General features: G+C 67.3%; 9 protein-coding genes across 9 annotated transcripts; 3 read left to right on the top strand and 6 right to left on the bottom strand.

The window, feature by feature from the left end:
• Positions 1–126: 126 nt before the first annotated feature.
• RHOBADRAFT_45679 (uncharacterized protein) lies at positions 127–1,555 on the bottom strand (the record flags this gene model as incomplete). The annotated part of the gene is made up of 7 exons (XM_018414647.1): positions 127–436; positions 505–713; positions 760–922; positions 992–1,069; positions 1,139–1,188; positions 1,390–1,411; positions 1,536–1,555. 7 exons carry the CDS (start codon positions 1,553–1,555, stop codon positions 127–129), a joined length of 852 nt encoding a protein of 283 aa, XP_018269770.1.
• Positions 1,556–1,809: 254 nt separating this feature from the next.
• On the bottom strand, positions 1,810–3,386 carry RHOBADRAFT_54912 (uncharacterized protein; the record flags this gene model as incomplete). Its single annotated transcript, XM_018417560.1, has 3 exons — positions 1,810–2,068; positions 2,135–2,603; positions 2,688–3,386. The coding sequence occupies 3 exons, from the start codon at positions 3,384–3,386 to the stop codon at positions 1,872–1,874; spliced, it is 1,365 nt and encodes a 454-aa protein (XP_018269771.1). The 3' UTR covers positions 1,810–1,871.
• Positions 3,387–3,633: 247 nt separating this feature from the next.
• RHOBADRAFT_28877 (uncharacterized protein) lies at positions 3,634–6,062 on the bottom strand. Its single transcript, XM_018412842.1, has 11 exons — positions 5,935–6,062; positions 5,746–5,859; positions 5,613–5,684; positions 5,427–5,536; positions 5,141–5,350; positions 4,715–5,068; positions 4,601–4,643; positions 4,391–4,539; positions 4,200–4,284; positions 3,947–4,111; positions 3,634–3,877 (listed from the first exon to the last, which is right to left on the bottom strand). Exons 1-11 carry the CDS (start codon positions 6,009–6,011, stop codon positions 3,688–3,690), a joined length of 1,569 nt encoding a protein of 522 aa, XP_018269772.1. The 5' UTR covers positions 6,012–6,062; the 3' UTR covers positions 3,634–3,687.
• A 1,046-nt stretch (positions 6,063–7,108) lies between these two features.
• On the top strand, positions 7,109–8,233 carry RHOBADRAFT_50061 (uncharacterized protein; the record flags this gene model as incomplete). The annotated part of the gene is made up of 1 exon (XM_018415289.1): positions 7,109–8,233. One exon carries the CDS (start codon positions 7,109–7,111, stop codon positions 8,231–8,233), a length of 1,125 nt encoding a protein of 374 aa, XP_018269773.1.
• A 1,167-nt stretch (positions 8,234–9,400) lies between these two features.
• On the top strand, positions 9,401–10,333 carry RHOBADRAFT_16829 (uncharacterized protein; the record flags this gene model as incomplete). Its single annotated transcript, XM_018412337.1, has 4 exons — positions 9,401–9,676; positions 9,772–9,894; positions 9,977–10,205; positions 10,284–10,333. 4 exons carry the CDS (start codon positions 9,401–9,403, stop codon positions 10,331–10,333), a joined length of 678 nt encoding a protein of 225 aa, XP_018269774.1.
• Positions 10,334–10,547: 214 nt separating this feature from the next.
• RHOBADRAFT_48759 (uncharacterized protein) lies at positions 10,548–12,357 on the bottom strand (the record flags this gene model as incomplete). Its single annotated transcript, XM_018415181.1, has 7 exons — positions 10,548–10,749; positions 10,835–10,921; positions 10,994–11,432; positions 11,516–11,599; positions 11,714–11,852; positions 11,976–12,142; positions 12,221–12,357. 7 exons carry the CDS (start codon positions 12,355–12,357, stop codon positions 10,627–10,629), a joined length of 1,176 nt encoding a protein of 391 aa, XP_018269775.1. The 3' UTR covers positions 10,548–10,626.
• Positions 12,358–13,926: 1,569 nt separating this feature from the next.
• RHOBADRAFT_48760 (uncharacterized protein) lies at positions 13,927–16,748 on the bottom strand (the record flags this gene model as incomplete). The annotated part of the gene is made up of 9 exons (XM_018415182.1): positions 13,927–14,223; positions 14,329–14,874; positions 14,949–15,084; positions 15,161–15,260; positions 15,381–15,746; positions 16,012–16,086; positions 16,171–16,259; positions 16,326–16,411; positions 16,610–16,748. 9 exons carry the CDS (start codon positions 16,746–16,748, stop codon positions 14,006–14,008), a joined length of 1,755 nt encoding a protein of 584 aa, XP_018269776.1. The 3' UTR covers positions 13,927–14,005.
• Positions 16,749–17,139: 391 nt separating this feature from the next.
• On the bottom strand, positions 17,140–18,427 carry RHOBADRAFT_45685 (uncharacterized protein; the record flags this gene model as incomplete). Its single annotated transcript, XM_018414648.1, has 4 exons — positions 17,140–17,280; positions 17,483–17,769; positions 17,878–18,267; positions 18,349–18,427. The coding sequence occupies 4 exons, from the start codon at positions 18,425–18,427 to the stop codon at positions 17,140–17,142; spliced, it is 897 nt and encodes a 298-aa protein (XP_018269777.1).
• Positions 18,428–18,840: 413 nt separating this feature from the next.
• RHOBADRAFT_45686 (uncharacterized protein) lies at positions 18,841–19,638 on the top strand (the record flags this gene model as incomplete). Its single annotated transcript, XM_018414649.1, has 3 exons — positions 18,841–19,033; positions 19,114–19,319; positions 19,465–19,638. 3 exons carry the CDS (start codon positions 18,841–18,843, stop codon positions 19,636–19,638), a joined length of 573 nt encoding a protein of 190 aa, XP_018269778.1.
• Between the last annotated feature and the right edge of the window lie 82 nt (positions 19,639–19,720).

The following is a 19,720-nucleotide window of genomic DNA, read 5'->3' on the forward strand; positions in this document are numbered from 1 at the left end:
GCGAAGCGCTCGAGGGGGATAGGGTTGCGAGGCCGAGGCGGGAGAGAGGCGAGGAGGCGGCGGGTCGAGGAGGGAGAGCTCGGCCGCGCCGAGTCGAGTCGAGGCAGAGCTGCGGCACGCTCGCGCTTACGCGACGAGCGGGCGACGCTCGTCGTCCGAGCCGAGCGACACACCGCGCTCGCGCGCGACGACCGTGAAGTACAGCGACTTGACGATCGCGAGGCCGCTGATGATGGCGCCGGCGAGGGCGCAGTAGCGGATGACGTTGTTGTGCTGCTCGAGGTAGATGCCGAGGAGGGTCGCGAAGAGGACGGCCGAGCCGGCGACGTCGCCCTCGCGCGAGCGGAACGCGTAGCCGACGGCGGTGAGGGTGAGGAACGCCTCGGCGGCGACGACAAAGATGACCGAGATCGTCGACGGGTGGTTGCGGTGCGAGCTGGACGTCGAGGGAGAGAGAGCGTCAGTCTCTGTCTGAGGAAATATGAGGGTAGAAGAGGGACGCACTGGGTGAAGAGAGCAAAGCCTGAGATGAAGACGAGGACGATGCTCCACGCGTGCCAGAGGGAGAACGGCAGGTGGACAAAGAGGACGTCGCCGATCGTCTGAGCGCCGTAGTGCGCCGTGAGCGAGTAGTAGGCCGTGCTGATGACCGACGCGAGGAGGAGCGAGAAGATGAAGGCGACGATGTAGTGGCGCGTGACCCAGACGTGGACCTGCGGGTTTTCGACTCGTGTTAGCTCGGGCTCTGTCCTGGTTCACAGGAAGGCGCTCTTTGCTGCCGCAGGAGCGCCCAGAAGGGGCTGGACTCGCGTAGATAGCGTTGACGACCGCGATGAGGGTGAAGCGCCACCCGATGGCGTCGACGGCCGTGCGCGAGTTGTCGAAGAACTGGTAACCGACGTAGCACAGGAGGAGGAAGTTGCTGTGGCAGGCGGACGAGGAACGTCAGTGGCGAGGAAAGGAAGAATCGAGGCGGACCGAGTGGACGCACATGATGGTCCAGACGTTGAAGACCCAGGCGGCCGGCGTGAAGTACGTCTCGCGACCGGTGTGGTGGGGCGTGAACGAGCTGCGTGCGCGATGGAGAGCGAGCGTGAGCCCAACGTGAACGTGCGGGGCGAGGAGGAGGGCAACTGACCCGTAAGTGTTGCTGCCAAAGAGAAAAGCGAACACGAGGACGTTGACGATCTGTGTGCGGCGCAAAGGAGAGAGATCAGCACGACTGGCCAGCCCTGTGCAGCCATGCCCGCGCCCAGCTTCAGTCGCCTCGAGTCGCCGACCGCACGAGGGGGAAGTCATGTGGGGACGGAGGTGAGGCCGGCCTCGCCGCCCCGTTACGGCTGCTCGTAGCGCGCAGCGGCCGGGCGAGTGCAGGAGTGGGTTGCTCACCTTGAGGGGGAGGTTCTCCTTCCTGCAGAGGGGGCGCAAGGCGTGGTCAGTGACGAGCACGAGGCGGTCGATGGATCGGCGTCCGCGCGACCAACGAGAGGCCGCCGTGCGCAGAGGGGAGGGGGACAAGGAGGGACGGGGCTCACCAGCGGTTGAGGGTGAACATGGCTGCTGTTGTTGACGGCGAGGATGTGCTGGGTGGAGGAGGGGGCGAGAGAGAGAAGGGCGAAGCCAAGAGAGTGGGGAGGCCGCCGTGACGGCCTTTGTCGAGGTACCGCCACATGCTTTCCGCAGGCACGACGCAGATCCCACGAGTCGCTCCAAGGCAAGCCGTCACCAACCTCGAAGCGAAAGCCGCTCGAACCTCGTCCAGCTTGCGAAGGTCGACGTCTCGAGCATCTCTCGCTGAGCGATGCCAGAACAGTCGCAACACGATTCAATAATAGTCTAGATACACAGTCTGTACAACAGCGTAAGAGCCCTCACTTGGCCTGACCCTCCTGCCCTCCTCGACTCGCACTCGGACTCGGGCTCGGACTCGCCTGCGCCGCCTGCTTGACCTTGTCCGCCTCGCGCTCGGCCAACGTCTTGAACCCGGGCAGGCGGAACAGCTCAAAGATGCGCTCGGCCGGCGTCGCAAAGCCGTACGCGCCGCGCTCGCCGTGAGCGTGCGTCGAGCCTGCGAGCGAGGCGAGGAGGTCAGTCATCGCCGCGAACCAAAGAGAAAGAGAGAGAGGGGACGCACCTCGAGTGACGCCGACGACGCTGCCCGACTCGCAGTCTACGACAGGCCCACCGCTGCTGCCCTCGGTCGGGTGGCAGTCGAGCCACATGGCGGCGAGCTCGTCGTACGTGCCGACCTCGGCCGTGCGGCCCATGCCGTCCTTGTACTCGGCGATCCGGCCCCGGGTCCACGCGCGCTCGGGCTCGCGCGCGAGCTTGCGCCTGAGGCGCGACAGCGGGTTGATGTAGGTGTGGAGCGCGACCTCGGACGAGGGAGGGGGCGGGTACGGGTTGATCGGGAGGGTGCGCAGGGGTGGGGTAGGCGCCGAGGAGGAAGCGTTGATGGGCGAGGTCGAGAGGCGGAGGAGGAGGACGTCGGCCGACGAGGAGGACGAGGCGAGTGACGAGCAGGTCCAAACGTGGCCCGACGACGCGAGGACGAAAGTGGCCGAGGGGACGACAGGATCGGTCGCGTGGAGGCTCTTCTGCAGCTGCGAGCATGGGGCACGAATGAGAGTCAGTGCCTGGTCGAGCCGAGAGGAGGAGTGGGAGGAGGAAGAGAAAGAGAGACGTACCGACTCGAGCGTGTGCGCCGCCGTGAGGATGAGCTGCCCCTCGCCGCCCGCCGACTTGCCGAGCGCAAAGCCCGAGCACACGCTCACCCTCGGCTCCTTGCCGCCGAGCACATGCGCGACGACGACCGTCCCATCCTGCTCGTCGACGACGCCGCTGCCGCCACCGCCGCTCGCCGAGCCCGCGCGCCCATCGAGCCGGACCCTCCTCGACGGTCCGGGCGTAGGCTCGTAGCTGAGCGTGGCGTCGCTGAGGACCGTCCCCTCGCGCTCGCGGTGCTGGCGCAGGAGCGTGTGCAGGTCGACGCCCGTGCTGGCGGCCGCGCCGCGCTGTGACAGCTGAGCGAGCGTACGCAGGAGGAACGTGTCGAGCGTGGCGGCGCGCTCGAGGTCGTCTGCGCGCTGCGCTGGGGCGGGCGAGGGAGGCGCGGGTGCCACTCGTCGGGGTGGAGGTGGGGACGAGCCGATGCGGTCGAGGAGGGCCTGCGCCTCGGGGTCGGGGCGCAGCGGGCCTTTGTGGGTCGGTGCCGGTGGTGGACGAGGAGCACGGGCGGACGAGGGCTTCCACACGGGTGCCGGCGGGGGAGGTGCGGTCGCGCGACCGTGGTCGGGCGAGATCGAGGTCGAGGGGTTGAGCAGGCGGGCGTGGGTGCGGGCTGTCGTGTGCAGGAGGCGTGTGGTCGTGGCAGTGCGCGCGTGCATGGCGGTGCTCAGAGTGAGGCGTGAGAGCGAGAGCCGAACAGCGAGCCGCTCCACCGAGCGGTGACCGCGAGATCGAGGGGTCGGCTCGCAAGCCTTATCGCTCTCGCTCGCTTTGGTGCACGGAAGCGGCCTCTCCGACATGCTAGAGCGGCCGCACGCAAGTGCCCGAGGTTGGAGAGCGACGTCTCGAGGAAGCGACTCTCGGACCTCTCACACGTGGACTCGCTCGCGTCGAGCGCTCTACGGGCCGCGAAAGCCTCGTTGCACCCACTTGACACACAAAGAGAGACAGAAAGACCGCTCACCGCAGCTCGACAACCGGGAGCACACCGGCCTGCACGAGGTCGTCGTCCTTGCCGACGCTGTTCTCCTCGTCGTGGCTCACCGCCGCCGCCGCCGCCGCTTCGCCGCTCACGTCCCCATTCGTCCAGATCATGTCGACGATGATCGTGTCGCGGTGCGGGAAGAGGTAGTTCAGGAGCGGGTAGATGCTGTGGAGGAGGAGGTTGGTCTCGACTCGACCTTGCTCGACTCGCTCGAGGAGAGAGAAGGGGACGCACATGAGGCCCGACACCGTGCCAAAGAGCCAGGTGACGCGGTAGAAGCGCTGGTTGCCGAGCGGCAGGGCAACGTCACTCGAGATGGCGTGCAGGAGGCCCGGGATCTCGGGCGGGACGACAATGCACAGGGTCGCGAGGACTCGCCAGTTGATGCCGAACCGGTTGCTGTCGAAGGGCAGAGTTAGTCGACGGCATGTTGGGAAGGTAGGAGACGGTGGACGGCAAGGAAGTAGGGGAGAGAGCGAGGACGTACTAGCGGTACCGGCCGTGCGGGTCGTACATGGCGGGCACGTCGACATGCTGCTTCTTGACCCAGAAGAAGTCCGACACCATGATGGCTGCGAGCGAGGGACGAGGGCCGACGAGGATCGACGGCGGGGAGAATGAGGGTGAGTGACCGGCCTCGACAAGCTCGAGGCGAGGAGGAGAGGACGGGCGACGCACCCCAGACCGGCGCCGAGATGATCGTGTAGCCGCCGAGGAGGGTCAAGAACGACTGAGCTGTCGCGAGGAGCTTCCATGGTGCGCAAGCCCAGCAGCCGATGACGCCCATGAGGAACGACCCGCGGCGAATGTTGAGGTACCGGGGGAAACTGCGGGCCAGCTCGAGTCAGCGACATCCTCGCTCGTCCAGCGAGGTCTCGAGGGACGCACAGGGAGCAAAAATCGTTGGCGCCACTGATCGTGTTGGCCGAGACTGCGCGCGAGCGAGTCTTGAGAAGGTCAAACCACGTCGAGTTTACGAGGTACAGGGAGAGAGGGACGCACTGTTCGAGCCGAGGTTGGACAGCGCCATGGCAAACCCGAAGAAGAAGAGTCCCGCACGCTCAAGGCTCGTGTCGGTGCTCCAATTGTTCATGAGGCGCGTCGGGTCGAACTGGATCTTGGCGAGGCCGTGCACCTTGTACCCGCCCGACGCGATCGCGACGCCCATGAGCGCCGTCGCGGTGAAGCAGATCGGGATGACGAGGACCTGGGCAAACTGATCGCGAGGCCGTTTGGCGTACCGAGTAAAGTCGCCGATGTTGAGAGAGAGCGTCGAGTAGCTGCCGACCGCAGAGTTGAGCGCCGCCATGAAGGCCCAGCCGATCGTGCTACCGGACGCAGTAGGGTCGCCGCCATCTATGGAGGGAAAGGGAGGTGAGCGAGTCTCCCGAGAGGCTCGAGCGCGAGGAAGAGAGGGCGAGGACGCACAGAGGTAACCGCCCGACTTGCGCACGTAGTAGCCCATGCACGCGAAGCCTGCGATAGGCCCGATGATCGACTTGAACGTGAACAGGTACCGCAGCTTTGCCGGCGAGACCATCATGAGGGGAAGCTGGATCGAGAAGAAGACGAAGTAGGCGACCATGACGTTGCTCGTGATGCCCGCCGACGCAGGCAGCTTGTTTTCCATGCTGGCGACTGTTAGGGAAAGAGTTGTCAGAGCTCGACCAGCTGACGAGGAGAGGGCGCGAGAACGAGGGGAAGAGGGACGCACACTGCGGCCAGATCGCCCGGATGCACTGGTACGTCGCGAGCGCAGACGTGTAGCTCTTGGTCCCGGTATAGATGAGGGCGAGGATGAGGCGGGTCACGATGGCGAAATAGCTGTCGGCCGGGGCAGGAAGAGTCAGTGTCGTGCTCGTCGGCTCGTCTCGACGACGGTCAGGGAGGGACGGCTCACCTGAACCAGAACCCGAAGCTCATGCGCACGTTGACCGAGAAAGGCGTGTGGAGGTACGCCGCGATCCAGCCGCTGCGAGGCGAACGAGAGTCAGTGCCGAACGGGAGGGAAGAGGAGGAGGACGAGGACGCACTTGAAGAAGCAGCACCACGAGATCAACACGTTGCCGAGGAGGACGGCGCCGATCGCCTGCCGCCATGAAAGGCCGAGAGAGATCATGGCGCCGGCGAGCTGCAAGGTCGAGGGCCTGCGCGAGACTAAGTGAGCGCATGCTCGGCGAGCGAGGACGTCGACGAAGAAGAGCGAGAGAGAGGGGACGCACGAGAACCCGTCCGACACCCACATGCTGACGAACGAGAACCACCTCCACACCTGCTTGTCCTCGGGGACCGGGTCCATGTCGGCGTTGCTCCATCGCCCGCCGTTGGCCGGCGCGACAGTGGAGGGTTCGAGAGGGACCTCCCACCCTCGCCGCGTCGTGTACTTGCGCCAGTTCATGGTCGATCGAGGGAGTACAAGGTTGAGGTGTCGACGAGATAGGCGGCGAGAGGAGGGCGAGAGAGGCGAGATAGCTGAGCAGAGCGGGGGAAAAACGGCGAGCGGGCGAGGAGGGCCCAGGTGCGGCTCGGGCGACTCTGCGATAGCGGACCCGCACCACGGCGGCCCGTTCGTCGCCGGCAGCGCGACGAAGGGTTCGCGGAGCGGGGCGAGAGGCGCCAAGGAAGCAGAATCCGGGAGGAGCTCGACTCGAGGGCGAGCAAGTCGGCCGAGACGTGCGATCGCGAGCGAGGCGAGCCCCTTGTGCCGGCTCGTGCGGTTGCGCATCGTGAGGGCACATAGAGCTCCGTCTTGATGGCGGGGCGAGGCGCACGATAGGGCGAGACGGCAGAGCCGGACGGCGTTGCGAGGGTGAGGCGAGGGGGTCGTCGAGAAGGGGGGAACGGGAGAGGTGCTGAGGCGACGTCGGCTCCGCGGGAACGGCTGCACAGGAGCAGGAGGTGCAGCCGACGTGGCTAGCAAGCGGCGGGAGGGCCACGTTGCGGGACGAGAGGGAGACGGAGATGGGGAGGAGGACGTCGACGACCAGCTCGCTCCCCCACCGTCCCGCCAGTGCGCCTGTGCTGCGCTACTACACAGCGAGGCCTACGCTGCACTCTGCTGCACCGGCGGGCGAGCTCGAACGCCGTCTCTGCGTGCGCCCGTCTCTGCGCGGCGGGGTCGGGCGAGGACGAGGCGGCGGCGGTAGAGGCGGCCCGGTTGGCGGTACTGCGCGGCCGAAGCTTGCACAGTAGAGCTCGAGCTTGCCGTGCAGCAGGTGCACGCTCGCCTCGCGGCCGCGGGTGGTTGGTGGAGCCCTCGCACCTCGAGCGACTCTCGCCCGGAGGTGATGAGCCCCGCTCGACCCGCCCTGCGCGCTCAATGGGCTTGCGCCGCCGTGCACGCTCTCTGCTCTGCTTCAACTGCGCCCTGGTCCCCACCCGCTGGACCTGCGCGACATGGCCGCCCCGGCGCCCGCACCACCAACCCAGCCTCGACCTCTCGACCTCGCACCACCCGCCCCGCCTCCCTCGAGCTCGCCCTTCGCCCCGTCCGACACGATCCTCAACCCAGCTTCGACCGACGCGCCGCCCAGCCCGAGCACCCGAGCCGCACCCGCACCGCGCAAGCGCTTCTCCCTCGACCTCCCCCTCCTGCGCCGCCGGCTCTCGCCTCTCTGGCCGGCAGGCCATCCCGGCCACGACGACGGCGAGCGCCCGATCGGTCACCAGGCGCGCGTCCTGTGCGCCCTAATCACCGGCGTCGTGCCAGAGCCGGCCCAGACCCGCCCGAGGGCGAGGGTCCTCTCGCTCGCGGCGTCGAGCAGCGGCAGCAGCGGGCGACGCGAGGCGCACGCGACAGCCGTCGCCTCGAGGACGCTCACGAGGGCGAGCGTCGCCGGGCCCGAGATGCGGAAGGAGCATGCGCAGGGCGTGCGGGCGAGGAAGGGCCGCGACGAGGAGCACGAGGGGGAGCACGGCTCAAAGGGCCACGAGTGTCGCGCCGTGCCGCACGTCAAGCCCAAGGCGCTCAAGAAGCTCAAGGCCGACCTCGTCAAGGCCGACAAGGCGCGCGCCATCGTCGCCGACTTGAAACGGCTCGACGACCCGCTCGACGAGCCGTCGGCGCCATCATCTTCCCTCGATCACGCTTGCAACGAGCCGGCTTTCTCGGGCCGACCTCGGCGCAACGTCGCTCGGGGCTATGCCCTGCCACCCCTGGTCGAGGACGCCGCAGCCCCGTCCTCGGCCGCACCGACCTCCTCCCCTCCCTTCCCTCCCTCCTCCGCCCACGCCGACCCGACCCTGTGCCTCATCAGCTTCGGCACCGACCTCCCGCCCATGTCGCCCGGCGCACTCGGCGGCCTCGCCGGCGCCAAGTCGGGCGCGTTCGAGCTTCTCGCCGACCTGTCGGGCGCGCTCGTCGACAAGAGTGGCGCGCACGAGGGCGTGTACGGCCTGCCGCAGGACCGCGTGTCGGTGCTCATCTGTGCGTTTCTCTCTTCCTCGTACTGGGCCGACGAGAATGTGCAGGGAGAACTGACCCTCTCGAGCGCGCACCGCAACAGACTGGTGGGGGTTTGAGATCGCCCTGCCGCCGCCAGCGATCCGCACGCTGTCGTCGGTCGCCTCGGTCCAGTCGTCCTTCTTCACGTTCCTGCAGGCCTTCACTCTTGCCGGCGGTGCGTCCCTCCCTCCTTCCCTCGGCTCAAGCCGGTTCCGCGGTTCGAGCGCGGCCTTGACGTCCTTTCTCTCGTTCACGCAGGGGCACCCGAGCTCGCGCCGTTCGTGCGGTACATCTCGTCGTACTGCGACATGGAATGGCAGGCCATCAAAGCGCAGAATCGAGGTGCGCCCCCTCTCTTTCCCTCTTTCACTCGCCCGGACCGCGAGACTGACATTGCGACGACGCGCAGGAAAGGGCGTCGTGCTCGCCGCGACTTGGCTCCTCCCTGTCGTGCGTGCATCTCTCGTCTGTATTCCTGTCGCTCGTGCGCTAATCGCAGCTGAGTGTCCGCAGGCGCTCGTCCCTCGCCCTTGGGATCTTCCTCTTTGCCTTCCCTCGTCGTCCCTCGCCCGGCCTCTTTGACCGTACCCCGCCCTCGTCATCGTCGCCTTCTATTCGTCGAGGGCGCACGAGCGGCGAGGCGTCGAAGGTGGTCGTCGTCGTCCTCTCCTCTGAGTTTCGGCCGCTCGCCTCGTCCTCCATCTCTTCTGTAGACTCTCCTTGGTGGGCGGTCCTGCCGTGTAACAGCATGAGACGGGTACTTGAGCACTTGGACTGTTCGCCGAGAGGGTTTGCGAGACGAGAGGTTGCACCGCCCGGCTGAGCTCGAGACGGCTCGCCTCACCTTGGCCTCATCTCCCGACAGCTCTCGTTCGCCTCGCCCGCACCGCCCGAGCCACCAGCCGCGCACCTCTGCCATGTCGTCCGACGAGTTCCTGCCCGCATCCGCCGTCAACGCCAAGTCCAAGCGGCTCGCTCGCCAGGCCGCCTCCAAGCCGACCACCTCGACCTCGACCAAGAAGGCCAAGGGCAAGGGCAAAGCCACCGGCGGCGCACCTCACCTCCTCAGCACCCAGCCTGCCGGCGCCGACGACGCCGACGACCTCATGGGCGACATCGAGCGCGTCCCGCTCGACGCCGGCATCGAGCCGAGCCGCAAGGTCGGCAGCGCGGCAGCTGGCGACGCAGACGCCGCCATGGACGCCGAGCAGGACGACAACGACGACGAGGCCGACGACGCCGTCATGATCGACCCGTCGCAGCTGCCGGTGCCCGTCACGAGGACGCCCATCGCCCAGCTCGAGGCGGCCGCCGCGGCCGCTGCCGACCCCAACTCGCTCTCATTCGCGCCCGTCAAGAACCACAACCAGTCGGGCTTGACCCAGCGCCGCAAGATCGCCATCCCGCCCCACCGCATGACGCCTCTCAAGCGCGACTGGATCAAGATCTACACGCCTTTGGTCGAGGAGTGCGGCCTCCAGGTCCGCATGAACGTCCACAAGCGCCAGATCGAGATGAAGGTGCGCCTCCTCTCCCCCTCTCTCTCGTCGTGCGGCGTGGCAAGCGCGCCTGCTCGAGCGGGAGCGCTGACTCCTTCTCCCTTCCCGTGCCGCAGACCTCGAAGCACACGCCGCACCCGTCCTCGCTCACTCGCGCCGCCGACTTCATGTCGGCGTACTGCACCGGATTCGCCGTCGAGGACGCCATCGCCATGTTGCGCATGGAGGAGCTGTACATCGTGCGTCTCGCCGCCCCTTCCTCGCTCGTCACCCGCCCGCCCACCCGCCGTCCCTGACCCGCTCCTCCTCCCTCCCTCACAGGAATCGTTCGAGGTCAAGGACGTCAAGATGCTGCACGGCGATCACCTGTCGCGCGCGATCGGCCGTCTCGCCGGCCACGAGGGCAAGATGCGCTTCATCATCGAGAACTCGTCGCGCACCCGCATCGTCCTCGCCGACTCGAAGATTACGATCCTCGGCACGTACGCCAACATTGCCGTCGCGCGAGGCGCCATCTCGGCACTCATCCTCGGTTCGCCGCCTGGCAAGGGTCCGTCCTCGTCTTCCTTGCCCTCCTCTCCTCCTTCTCGACCGAGCAGCGCACTGACCCTCTCGCCGCATCCGACAGTCTGCGCCAACCTGCGCACGTACGCCTCGCGCCAGCGCAGCCGGTTCTGAGCTCGTCGTCCCGTCGCCCTTGTTGTACCTCCCCTCGTCGCCCTCGCTCCCGGTCCTCGTCTGTGCCCTCGTCTAGATTCCCCTCCCTCTCTTCCTCCTCATGGGTCGGTCGTGTCGTGTTTGCCTCTCTTTCTCTCTCTCTCTATCGTGCTACGCGTGTACGAGCTGTAAAGCAGCGTTCGCCTCGTCCCTCTCTCAAGCCCGAGCGAGAAAAGAGAGAAGTACAGCAAAGTTCGAGATGCACTGCGTCGTCTACGTTCCTCGTCCTCATCGGTCCCATGGCTCTCTCCTGCTCACGCCTTGGGCGCCTTGGGCTTCTCGCCCGTGCACCCGGGCCCGTACCGCAGCGTCGGGTCGATCTGGCGCGTGCCGTCCATGAACGACTTGACGAGGGCGTCGTCGACCTTGGACCGGCGCTGTCGTGACGGGCAAGACGGGTGAGGTCAGGTCCGTGCTTGAGGGAACGAGTGCGAAAGAGAGAGAGAGAGGGGGGGGACGCACGTCCTGGAAGGCCTTGACGAACTCCTGGAGGAGCGAGATCGTCTTTTGCTTGAGCTCGCCCGTGAGGAGCTTGCCCGAGCGGTAGTCCTGCTCGACGTCGGGCCTCGTCAGTACGGCGTCGAGGACAGAGACGTAGAGAGAGGAAAGAGGGGGGCGCACCTGGCGGATCTGCTCGACCTCTGCGTCGTCGTCGAGGAAGAAGGTGAGGTACTGGAAGCTGACGTCGACGTCCGGGTCGCCGCCGAGCTCGCGGTGCTCCTCGACCGTCGTCTGACCGCCCGAGAACGCGTACTTGTTGATCTTGGTCTTGATCTCCTTGGCCGAGTCGGTCATGTAGATCGAGCTCTCGACGGCCGACGCGCTCATCTTGCTCTGGGCGCCGAGGAGCGACGGGATGAACTTTGCGTGGATCAGGGCCGGCTTCTTGTACTTGAGGCGCTGCGCGCACTCGCGCGTCAGGCGGAAGTACGGGTCCTGGTCGATGGCGCACGGGATCAGGCACGGGATGTCGGCCTTGTCGCCAAAGATTTGCGGGAACGAGTTGGAGAAGGACGGCGTCGCCTGGATCGCGACAAAGTGCCACTTGCCGACGTTGTCGCTGACGAGGGAGGAGAGAGAGAGAGAGAGAGAGGCGTCAGGGAGGGATCGAGGGGAGAGAAGAGGGGAAGGACGAGGACGCACTCGAGCTTGAAGCCGAACGTCTGCTGGCTCTGGCGCGCCGTGATCAAGCGCGAGATCTTGACGACGTTGCGGTAGAACGGGCCGCTGCAGGTTCGAGGGATCGAGGTGTGAGCGAAAGGTGATCAAGAGCGAGCCGAAGGGACGCTCGAGCCGCCGCCCGACCTCCCCTCGGCGACGCGCAGAGAACCTCGGACGCACCCAACAAAGTCGAGGTCGGAGAAGATGAACGTCTTGTCGAGCTTGAACCCGCACGCGATGATGTCCTTGGCGTTCTGGTAGGCAAAGCCGTGGCATTGCTCGAGCTTGAGGTTCGACTTGAACAGGAACTTCTCGTCGTCTGCGAGGGCGAGGGGCCATCGAGGAGCAAGGTGTCAGGCTACGCGCACATCCCTTCACGAGCCTGAGCCGCCTTGAGTGGCGGCCTCGGCTCGAGGAGAGAGAAAGGGAGACCGACACGCACCCGTGAGCTGGATGACAAGCGGGCAGTCGAACACGTCCTGGAGCCACTGGGTGAAGACGAACGGGATCATGTGGCCGAGGTGCATCGAGTCGCTCGACGGGCCACGGCCGGTGTACAGGTAGAACGGCTTCTTCTGCTCGTAGCGGTCGAGGATGAGGTTGAGCTCGCTGTTGCGGGGACGTGCGAGGGCAGGGTCAGGTTCCTGTACGTGGTCGAGACAGAGAGGAAGGGGTGGGAGGACGTACCGGTGCGAGAAGAAGGTGCCGCGACGCAGGAGGAGGTGAGGCTTGCGGCCCGTGAGGTGCTCGAACCGCTCGAGGAGCTCGTCGTCGATGTGCTTGGTGCCGAACTGGTTGATGAGGTGGTTGTAGTCGATCGCCATCTGTCGCACGAGAGCGAGAGAAAGAGAGAGGAGAAGAAGAGTCAGGACGCGCGGCTCTGAAAGAGGGAAAGGACGTGGACATTGCTGCGGGGCGAGCGAGGTACGAAAGGGCACGACGAGACTGCTCTTGACGAAGGAAGGGAAGGGCGACATGTACGTGAGGGAATTCGGGAAGTCGTGAAAGATGTAGGACGAGGAAGGGAGGAGGGGTCGCGAGGGAGAAGGAAAGGGAGGAAGGGGGGGGGGGAAAGTCGTCGTGCCCTCCCGTCCATTCCTCGGCCCGCTGCGCTCGGTCAGAGGATCACTGACGGACCTGGACGCCGTCGACGGTCGCGCCCTGGACGTCCCACGGCGTGACGACCTGCTCGACGCCCTGCGCCGACCCGCTCGCGGTCGCGACCGCCGGCGGCTCCTCGAGGGCCGGGGTGGCCGACGCCGAGATGTTGCCCTCGGTCTGGTAACTGCATCGCGCGACGAGTGTTTGTCAGTACGGGCGGAACTTGGCGCGGCGGGGCAGGACAGGGAGGAGAAGAGGACGGGGGAGCTCACGGCGGCTGAGGGGTGCTCGCGCCGTCAGCACGGGCGTTGGCGCGCGCGATGCGCTCGGGCATGCCGAGCTCGAGGGTCGAGAGCGTGTCGGCCATGGCCTCGGACGCCTTCTCGGACTGGCGGCGGCGGTGCGTCATGACGAGCGCTGCGAGAGGAGAGAGGGGGGAGGGGAAGAGTCAGTGCGGGAACGAGGAACAGGCCGAGTCGTGCTGCAGCCAGGCTGCACGCCGGTCCTAGGACTGCTCTTGACCGCTCGCTCCTGCTCCAGCCGGCCCACTGCGCGCTGCACGAGCTTCCATCGCGTCGACCCACAACCACGATCGAGTCCTCCGCCGGCCCTCGCTGCGCCCACAGAGTCCCGCGAGAGCACCACCCGACCTGAACACGCAGAGGACAAGTCAAGCTCACCCTCGGGCTCGTCGCCGTCCATCTTGGCGAGCTTGCCCTGGGCCTCGTCGAGCTTGCGGTCCTGGCTGTCGCGGTCCTCGCGCGAGCGGAGGAACTCTGGCTCGGGGAGCTCGCGCTCTGCGAGCTCGCGCGAGAGGTCGGACGGGGTGCGCTTGATCGAGTTGGACCGGCCGGGGACGTTGAGCGAGGACATGGTCGCTGACGGGGACGGGCGGAGGTGGGTGAGGAGCGGGGTCGAAGGAGGCGGTGGGAGGGTGACCGTGTGGGCAGTCGAGGGCTGATAGTGGCCTGGACGAGAGAGGTGCGCGGGCGAGGTGCAGCTGGCAGCCGGCAGCGAGGTGAGGGAGAGCGAGAGGGTCGAGGGCGAGGCGCGACCTTTGTAATCGCGCCAAATACACCTCGCTCGTATTCGATCACTATTCTCGGCCTTGCTCCTCGTCGCTGCGAGTCATCAAGCCGGGCCCCTTTTGAGTTGCTCGCACAGCTCCCAGCCTCGCAGCAGTCAGCCCGAACGAGAGTCAACGTGTGCTGCCTCGGGAGCGACTCGACGAAGGCGGTCGGACCCCTTGCTCGCCTCCCTCTCGCTCTCTCGCGCTCTCTCTCGCCCTCGGTCAGACGAACGCCGCGGCGCAATACAAGCCCGCACATCTACATAAGAGTCTAGACAGAGAGAAAGAGAAGGAGGCGCCGCTCAGACCTCGTGCACGACGGCGACCGTGCCCTCGTCAAACCACTTGATCTCGCAGTCGACGTCGGCGACGCCCGTCTCGTGCACGACGCACGCAAAGTCCTGCTTGTCCTTGCCGAGCGCGATGAGCGGGTGGTGCCACACGTTCGGGTGGTACGAGATGCCCTGCGAGGCCGACGAGGCCATGAAGGCGCGCAGGGTCGACAGCGATGGCTGGCCGTCTGCGGGGTGGGCGAGCGCGACGTGGGACGAAGACTGAGTCAGTACGAGTGCGAGAGAGGAAGGGCGACGACAGTACGGGATGAGGAAGGACGGCGAGAACGCACCAGGACCGGGGAGCGCGACGAGGACAAGGTACTTGTCGTCGTTGCTGCCGCCCATGGGCACGAACGCCTGCGAGCTCCACTCGTGCCGCTCGAGCACCTTGACCTCCCACGTCCTCTTGCCCGTCACGGCATCGCGCCCGGCCGTCGCGTCCTGCGCCTCGCTGCGGAACACGCAAAAGTTGACCTCGCCCTGCGGGACGCCCGCCGTGCCCGGGTGCGTGAACGTGACGGGCGCGAGGTGGTTGAACTTGCGCGCCGTGCCAAAGTTGACCGTCTTGATCTTGATCTCCTTGGGCGCCGAGCGCTCGTCTGGGTACGACTGGATGACCGAGCCGTACGGCGCGAACGCCGAGGGCGTGAGCGGGACGGCCGGGATCTTGGGCACAGCCTTGGACGACGAGGACGACGACGAGGTGCCGTTGACGAGGGCGGCCGAGGTGGACGAGGAGGAGGCCCCGCCCGGGGCGGGAAGAGGCGCGAGCGCAGACCAGTCGGGGTACTGGCTCTGCGGCCGACCGTACAGGCGCAGGCGTTTGACGCCGCCATCTGCGAGACGGGAAGAGCGGGTCAGAGAGCCGCTCGCGCCATGCGCGCCATGCGGAGAGGACGAGAGAGCGGACCAGGGTGGATGTCGAGGCGGACGTGGGTCCACGGCTTGCTCGGGTGCGCGAGCTGGTAGAAGTGCTGGCGGTGCGGGCCGAGCTTGGTGTTGTCGAGGATCTGGGTCCAGCCGGCGTCGCCGTACGAGGGGCACTCCTGCAGGGCGCGACGAGAGGGCGAGTCAGGAAGGTCGACTCTCGAGGGAGAGGCGGACGACGAGGATGGGACGCACCTCGCTCGACGAGATACCGAACAGCTCGGCCGCGTTGGGGAAGTTGCCGACAAAGTGGAGCGTGTCAATGTCGGCCCACTCGAGGTAGCCCGGCTCGGCGCTGCGGGCGGACGAGGTCCAAGTCAGCTCGGCCGATGGAGCACTCGTCGCGAGGGCTGGTCTCGTTCGACGAGCGCAGGAGACAGGTGACGCGACGAGCGAGCGAGAGAGAGGGACGCACAGCTTGATGACGACCCAGTCGCCCTTGCCCGACCCGAGCCTCCCCCTGCTCCTCTTGGTCTCCCACCCATCGCCCATGTCCTTGCCCCTGCCGGGCAGGATCAAGTTGGCGCCGCGCCCAAAGTGCTGGTCGCTCTCGCCCGTCACGGTGCCGCCGTTGAGCACGTGCGCGAGGTCGACGGCCTCGCCCGTCGGGTGCGCCGGCGCGGGAGGAGGGACGACGCGGCCGTAGGCGCGGAAACGACCGAGGCCGCCGTCGGGCTCCATGCTGAGCTTGAGGTGCGTGATGGGCGCCGACGACTGGGCAAAGAGGAAGAGGTGACGCTGCGCCGGGCCGAGAGGGGTGCTCGGGAGGAGAGTCGTCCCACTGCGCGCGAGCAGGGAGAGGTCTGTGAGTTCACTGAGTTTCCTGAACGAGAGCGCGACCCTGCAGTCTCCTGACGCAGGGCTGGCCCAGAGAGAGAACGAGCGCGACGCACAAGCGGCGAGTCCTCCTTGATCGTCTGGCCCTCGGGAACGTTTGCGCCCCAGACACCGCTCGCCGGCGACCTGTGCACAGCCGGACGGTCGCTATCAGTGCGTGACTCGACGTGAGAGAGACCCAGGGCCGAAAGAGAGCGCGCGAGACGCACTCGTTGCCGGCAAAGTGGCCCGTGTCGATGTCGCACCCGACGACCTCGCCGAGCGCGCCGAGCTTGATGATCGTCCTGCGCAAGGGGCAAGGGCGAGTGTGAGTGTCTCGGCTCGACCTCGCGGCAAGGAAAGGAAGGCGAGGGGAGGGTAGAGCGCACCAGTCGTAGGTCGGGTTGTGCCTCCTCGACTCCCAGCCGTCGAAGAGGGCGCCGTTGGGCCCGAACTGGCCCTTCATGCTGACCGAAGGCTGTGTGGGCACGCGTCAGGGTCGACCACAAAGCGAAAGAGAGCCGAGGAGAGCGAGGCGACGCACAGGAACCTTGAGCAGGTTGTCGGCCGTGCAGAAGAACTCGTCCGACGTGTCGACGATCGAGCCGCCGAGCGCATCCGACGAGAGCTCTGGTGGTGTGGATGTGCGTGCGAGAGAGGGCAAGGGAGCGATAGGGTGGTCGGTGGGGGAGCGGGTTGACGGACGGCCGAGCGGGGAGGGGGAGGAGACGAGGGCGAGGACAGGGCGCAAGGAGGTCAGTGCCGGCTCGATAGATTCGCACAGAGACGAGGACGAGGATCCGCGTGTAACCGCGGCGCAGGACGCACCGATGAGCGAGCCAAAGACCGAGTCGAACTCGTCGAGCGGCACGCGGCGCGCTCCACTCGGGGCGGCGCTCGCGGTCGAGCTGCTCGGGGTGCCGTTAACGAGCTTAGAGAGGATCGAGGAGGGCGTGTGGGCGGTCATCCTGGTTGGGTGTGTGGTGAGAGGAAGAGGGAGGGACGAGGCGAGAGCCGGTCGGCCGTCGCGGTCGCGGAGGCGGCGAAAGCGGAGATGGCCTCTGGCGCTCGCCTGAGCCGCAGCGCTCGCTCGCTGGACAGGAGGACCGCTTTCCCCGTCGTCGTACTCGCCCGCGTGAAGACGGAGCACGCACTCGAGGCGCGAGCGCACGCTCGCTCGCTCTCGTCCAGGCCAGCTGCTCTCGCTCGCACAAGCTCTCGCAGCTCGTCACGATGGTGCAAGTTGCTTTACAACAGCCCGCGTCGTCGAGCCCCGGTCGACAGCCCGCTGCCGTCGCCGTCGCCATCACCCGCTCCCTCCCGCTCGACCCTCCCCAGCTCGCTCGCAAGCCCGCCGTCTATGCCTGCGCGCCGCCGACCTGCTGTGCCGGCGCCGGCGCGGGGGCAGGTGCGCCCTCGAGCGCGGCCGAGAGCGAGCGCGGGAGGGCGAGGTGCGGGAGGACGAGGTGCTCAAAGACGTGCGACGAGGCGTCGATGCCCTGCGCGAACGGGAAGTGGGACGAAAGCAGGTGTCAGTGAGGGTCCTTGGGCATGCTCGAAGCTCGACTGGGACGTGGCCGTGCGGCGATGCTGCGGCGAGGCGAGCTCGCCTCGAGAGCGAGAACGACGCGCTCGCGCGAGCCGACCCAGTCCTCGACGCATGGCGCACGACCGACGAGCAGGAGGAGAGAAGGGACGCACCTGCGTCGTGTACACAGCCCCAACAACCGCCTCGACCGCGCTCCCCCTGCACTTGTACAGGCCCGTCACCTCGCCATCGTGGCCGCGCACCTCGCGCCACCTGAGGGCGCCCTCGACCCCCCACTGGCGGCCGACGCCGGCGCCGAGGTTCTTGGTGTCGAGGAGGGCGTCGAGCGAGAGCGGCGAGCGCGAGGGGGCCGTGAGGGCCTGGGCGAGGAGCGCCGGGTGCGAGGAAGAGAGGCGCGTGAAGAGGTGCTGCGTCAGGTGCAGGCGCAGGACGCGACGACCTGTGAGGAGAAGCAAAGTGTGAGCGCTCCACGATCCGCGCACGAATGCGCTGCGCCGCACTGCGGCGGCAGGAGCGACTCGAGAGAGCGTGAACGAGCGCGACTCACCGACGAACGCGAGCTTCTCGTTGTGCCCGATCCTGCCGCCCTCGTCTGCGCTCCTCGCATGCGCATCGAGCTCGCCGGCGGTGCTCCTCCGGTACAGGGCGCCCTTGTCGACGCCGCTCTTGTGCGTGAGGGCCTTCTCTGCGGTGCGCAGGTCGAGTGCGTCCGGGTTGGGGAGCGCGCGCGGGCCGAGCTGGGTGAGGAGGGTCGAGAGGAAGGTGTGTTGGGACGCGGGTCGGGGCGCGTACAGGTGGGTGCCGGCGGTGGAGGGACGGGGAGGGAGGGACGAGGAGGAAGAGGGGGAGGAAGAGGGGGAGGAGGGGGAGTAGGACGGAGGCGGCGGGGTGTAGCGGGCGAGTGGGGTCGAGGACAAGAGTCGAGGGCTCGGCAGTGCTGCACACGGACCGACCAGGCCTCTGTCAGTCGTCGGGTCGTCGACCCAAGGCGAGCGATGAGGAGGGACAGCAGGCGCACCTCGTTGAGGCTGCGGGCGGCGTGCGGCGTTCGACAGGGCGCGCAGGGCGGATGCTGACCGTGCTGCTGGTGCTGCCATGGCTCGTCCTGGCTAGCTCGAGCGAGTGGGGCGAGGTGGACAGCGTCGACCGCGCTCGACGGAAAAGAGCCGGACCCGCTCACCTCTCCCTCGTCCTCTGGCCAGATTCGGGCTCGGTCAAGCGGCGTACAAAGTTACTTCAAACAGCTCCAGCTACCCCGAGCGAGACTCTGTGCGGTTGCCGCCACGCCACTTTCGGCGGAGAGCTCGGCGGCAGCCTCCCTCTCTCCTGAATCCGCTCACGACCACGGCTCTCTCGCCTGCTTGACGGTCAAGTAGCAGCTGCTGGACAGCTCTCGGCTCGTCACGACCCGACCCGACCCCACTCGCGCTCGCCCTCGCGCCGCTCTCGCTCTCGCCCTCGTCCCCCTCCTCCGCCTTCCGCACCGCCCCGACTCGCCGCAACCTCGACCATGGCGACTCAGTACCTCACGCCCTTCGTCGTGCCCGGGTACGAGCCCCCAGCGCCCGATCCCGAGACGGGCGAGGTCCGCACCCGCAACTGGGACGAGCGCCGCGAGATCATCTGGCAGATGAAGCAGATGCGCCTCGTCCAGGAGGGCATGGAGAGCCCCGTCGCCAAGGCTGCCATCTCGGGTGCCATGGGTCCGTCCCTCTCTCTCCTTCTCGGGCGGCCTCCCTCTCGCGCCGACCCCCAACTGACCGCCCCCTCGGCGCGCTCGCAGGATTCGCCCTCGGCGCCTTCTTCTCCCTCATGGGCTCGTCGTTCACGATCGAGGACCCGTTCCAGCGTGCCCAGTACGAGGGCATGCACATGAAGCAGAAGGCGCGCGTCATCTTTGCCGACATGGGCAAGGGCATGTGGCGCCAGGGCAAGGGCTTTGGCGCCGTCGGCGCGCTGTACGCCGGCACCGAGTGCGTCGTCGAAGGAGTGCGTCCCTCTCTCCCTCTTCTTCGTATCGGCCGTGACGGGGCGGGCGAGGTGGGCAGGGCCAGCGCCTGCTCGTCCGCCTCGTCCGCCTCTTGCACATCCACCCCCGTCGCACACCCAGACTGACCCGTCTTCTGCCGCACAGTTCCGCGCCAAGAACGACCTATACAACTCGGTGTACGCGGGCCTCATCTCGGGCGCCGTCCTCGCGCGCAAGAGCGGGCCGCGCGCCATGGTGCTCGGCGGCATGGGCTTTGCCGCCTTCTCGGCCGCGATCGACACGTACATGCGCCGCGAGACGGTCGACGAGGACGCATAGGTCCTGCGCTCTCCACGGTGACGACGGGGTGCGCTCGCTCGAGGACGAGGACGAGGGGTTGGACGAGGAGGTTCCGGGATTT

This window comes from Rhodotorula graminis, assembly GCF_001329695.1.
Source record: "Rhodotorula graminis WP1 unplaced genomic scaffold RHOBAscaffold_10, whole genome shotgun sequence".
NCBI lineage: Eukaryota > Fungi > Basidiomycota > Microbotryomycetes > Sporidiobolales > Sporidiobolaceae > Rhodotorula > Rhodotorula graminis.

Coding starts and splice junctions, on each gene's coding strand:
- RHOBADRAFT_28877 (XM_018412842.1), bottom strand. CDS start 6,011: ATGGACCCGGTCCCCGAGGACAAGCAGGTGTGGAGGTGGTTCTCGTTC. Junction 5,860..5,934: donor TGGGTGTCGGACGGGTTCTC/GTGCGTCCCCTC, acceptor AGTCTCGCGCAG/GCCCTCGACCTTGCAGCTCG. Junction 4,112..4,199: donor CCGCACGGCCGGTACCGCTA/GTACGTCCTCGC, acceptor GCCCTTCGACAG/CAACCGGTTCGGCATCAACT.